Consider the following 1,826-nt stretch of genomic DNA (forward strand, 5'->3'; position numbering starts at 1 on the left):
GCTGACCGGGGGTGCACTGTTCTCTGTGGCCATGGCCGTGGCCGTCTTCCTGCTCCTGGTGGACCTGATGCACCGGCGCCAGCGCTGGGCTGCTCGCTACCCACCAGGCCCCGTGCCCGTGCCCGGGCTGGGCAACCTGCTGCAGGTGGACTTCCAGAATGCGGCCTACTCCTTCTACAAGGTGAGGGACGTGGAGGTGGAGATGGAGGTGGCCATGGCCCAGATCTCAGTGATCCCCAGCTGCAGACAGTGGTTGGCTGCAAAGGCACATCCTGGACAGGAACTTTGACCCCAATAGAAAGCAGGTGGAAAGGATTTTTGAAAAGGGGGGCTACAGGCCTGGGGACACTTTCGACTTTCAAAGAACTGGATGTGGGTGTGAGACAGTCAGTGGATCTGGGGGTTGGCAGATAATGCAGAAGATATGTAAGCACCAGGCATCACCTGGTGACATCTGACAGAAAGGTCAGGAGTGGGGGAGTTGGGCCGGGGCCCCCAGCAGCCCTCATGCCAGAAACAGATTCACCGATGAGCATTGACCTGCTTCACAGCATGCAGTGCAGTGGAGTCTTGGGCCTCAGTGCTCATGTGTGTGAACTTCATTTCTTCGTCTGTAACCTGGGAGGCTGATGGGCGCCTCCTCCAGTGTCCTGACTCCATCCAGGCCATAGCTGGGGTCAGATCTGGATCTCAAGTGATGGCTCTGAACTTGAGAGCATGTGATCCAGCTTCAAGGCAGATCTTCAGGCTTAGTGGGACCCAAATTACTGGGTGAGACCTGGAGCTCCATCCACAGTACTAAAGTGCAAAAGAGGGAAGAAACGGTCCTTGTTCTGTGTGACCCGGGGATTCCTAGCATGACAAACACCCTGACCTTCACCTGTAGCTGCGAAGTCGCTTCGGGGACGTGTTCAGCCTGCAGCTGGCCTGGAAGCCGGTGGTCGTGGTCAACGGGCTGGAGGCCGTGCGGGAGGCGCTGGTGAAGCACAGCGAGGACACCGCAGACCGGCCGCCGATGCCCATCTATGAGCACCTGGGCTTCAGACCGAATTCCAGAGGCAAAGGCTGGAGGTGCACAGAGCGTGTCAGAGGAGGGCTTGGGGGCGGTGACCAGTGGGACGACAGGCTCTAATGGGGGCATTGATGTGGTCAGGGACACAAGGAACAGCTCTGAATCCCTAGGGCGAATGCTGGAAAATTCCCCAGTGTAAGATGGGGGCAGTTTGCTTGGTGATGTGGGGAGAACCCGTACCCAGCAGAGTAGAGGAAGGAGGAGGGGACAAAGGGCACGGCCACTGCCCCTGGTCACTCCCATGCCTGCCTCATGCCCAGGAGTGGCCCTGGCGCCCTACGGACCCGCCTGGCGTGAGCAGCGCAGCTTTTCCATGTCCACCCTGCGCAACTTCGGCCTGGGCAAGAAGTCGCTGGAGCAGTGGGTGACGGAGGAGGCCGCCTGCCAGTGTGCCGCCTTTGCCGCCCAGGACGGTGGGTGCTGGAGTGAGGGGCACCAAAAAGGGACGAGCCAGGAAAGTGACAGAATGGGCAACACCATGACCTGCATCCCTATTCCCAGGACGCCCCTTTAGCCCCAACGCTCTCCTGAGCAAAGCGGTGAGCAGTGTGATCGCCTCCCTCCTCTACGCACGTCGCTTCGAGTACGAGGACCCGGGCTTCATCAGGATGATGGACCTGCTGGAGGACGCTCTGAAGGAGGACTCTGGCTTGCTCCCCAGGTGCGGGGCTCAGGGCAGTTTGGGAATGGTGCAGATTTGCATGCAGGGAGATGGGCACAGGGCACCCGGGAGAAGACACTGCTAGAGGAAAGA

General features: G+C 59.7%; 1 protein-coding gene across 1 annotated transcript; it reads left to right on the forward strand.

The window, feature by feature from the left end:
* Nucleotides 1-4: 4 nt before the first annotated feature.
* On the forward strand, nt 5-1,733 carry LOC102005548 (cytochrome P450 2D6-like; the record flags this gene model as incomplete). The annotated part of the gene is made up of 4 exons (XM_013510243.1): nt 5-181; nt 887-1,058; nt 1,333-1,485; nt 1,574-1,733. Coding segments are annotated over 4 exons (662 nt in total), but the record flags the coding sequence as incomplete, so codon positions are not given.
* Nucleotides 1,734-1,826: the final 93 nt, after the last annotated feature.

This window comes from Chinchilla lanigera, unplaced genomic scaffold (genome assembly GCF_000276665.1).
Source record: "Chinchilla lanigera isolate Chin_1 unplaced genomic scaffold, ChiLan1.0 scaffold01678, whole genome shotgun sequence".
In the NCBI taxonomy this organism is placed as follows: domain Eukaryota; kingdom Metazoa; phylum Chordata; class Mammalia; order Rodentia; family Chinchillidae; genus Chinchilla; species Chinchilla lanigera.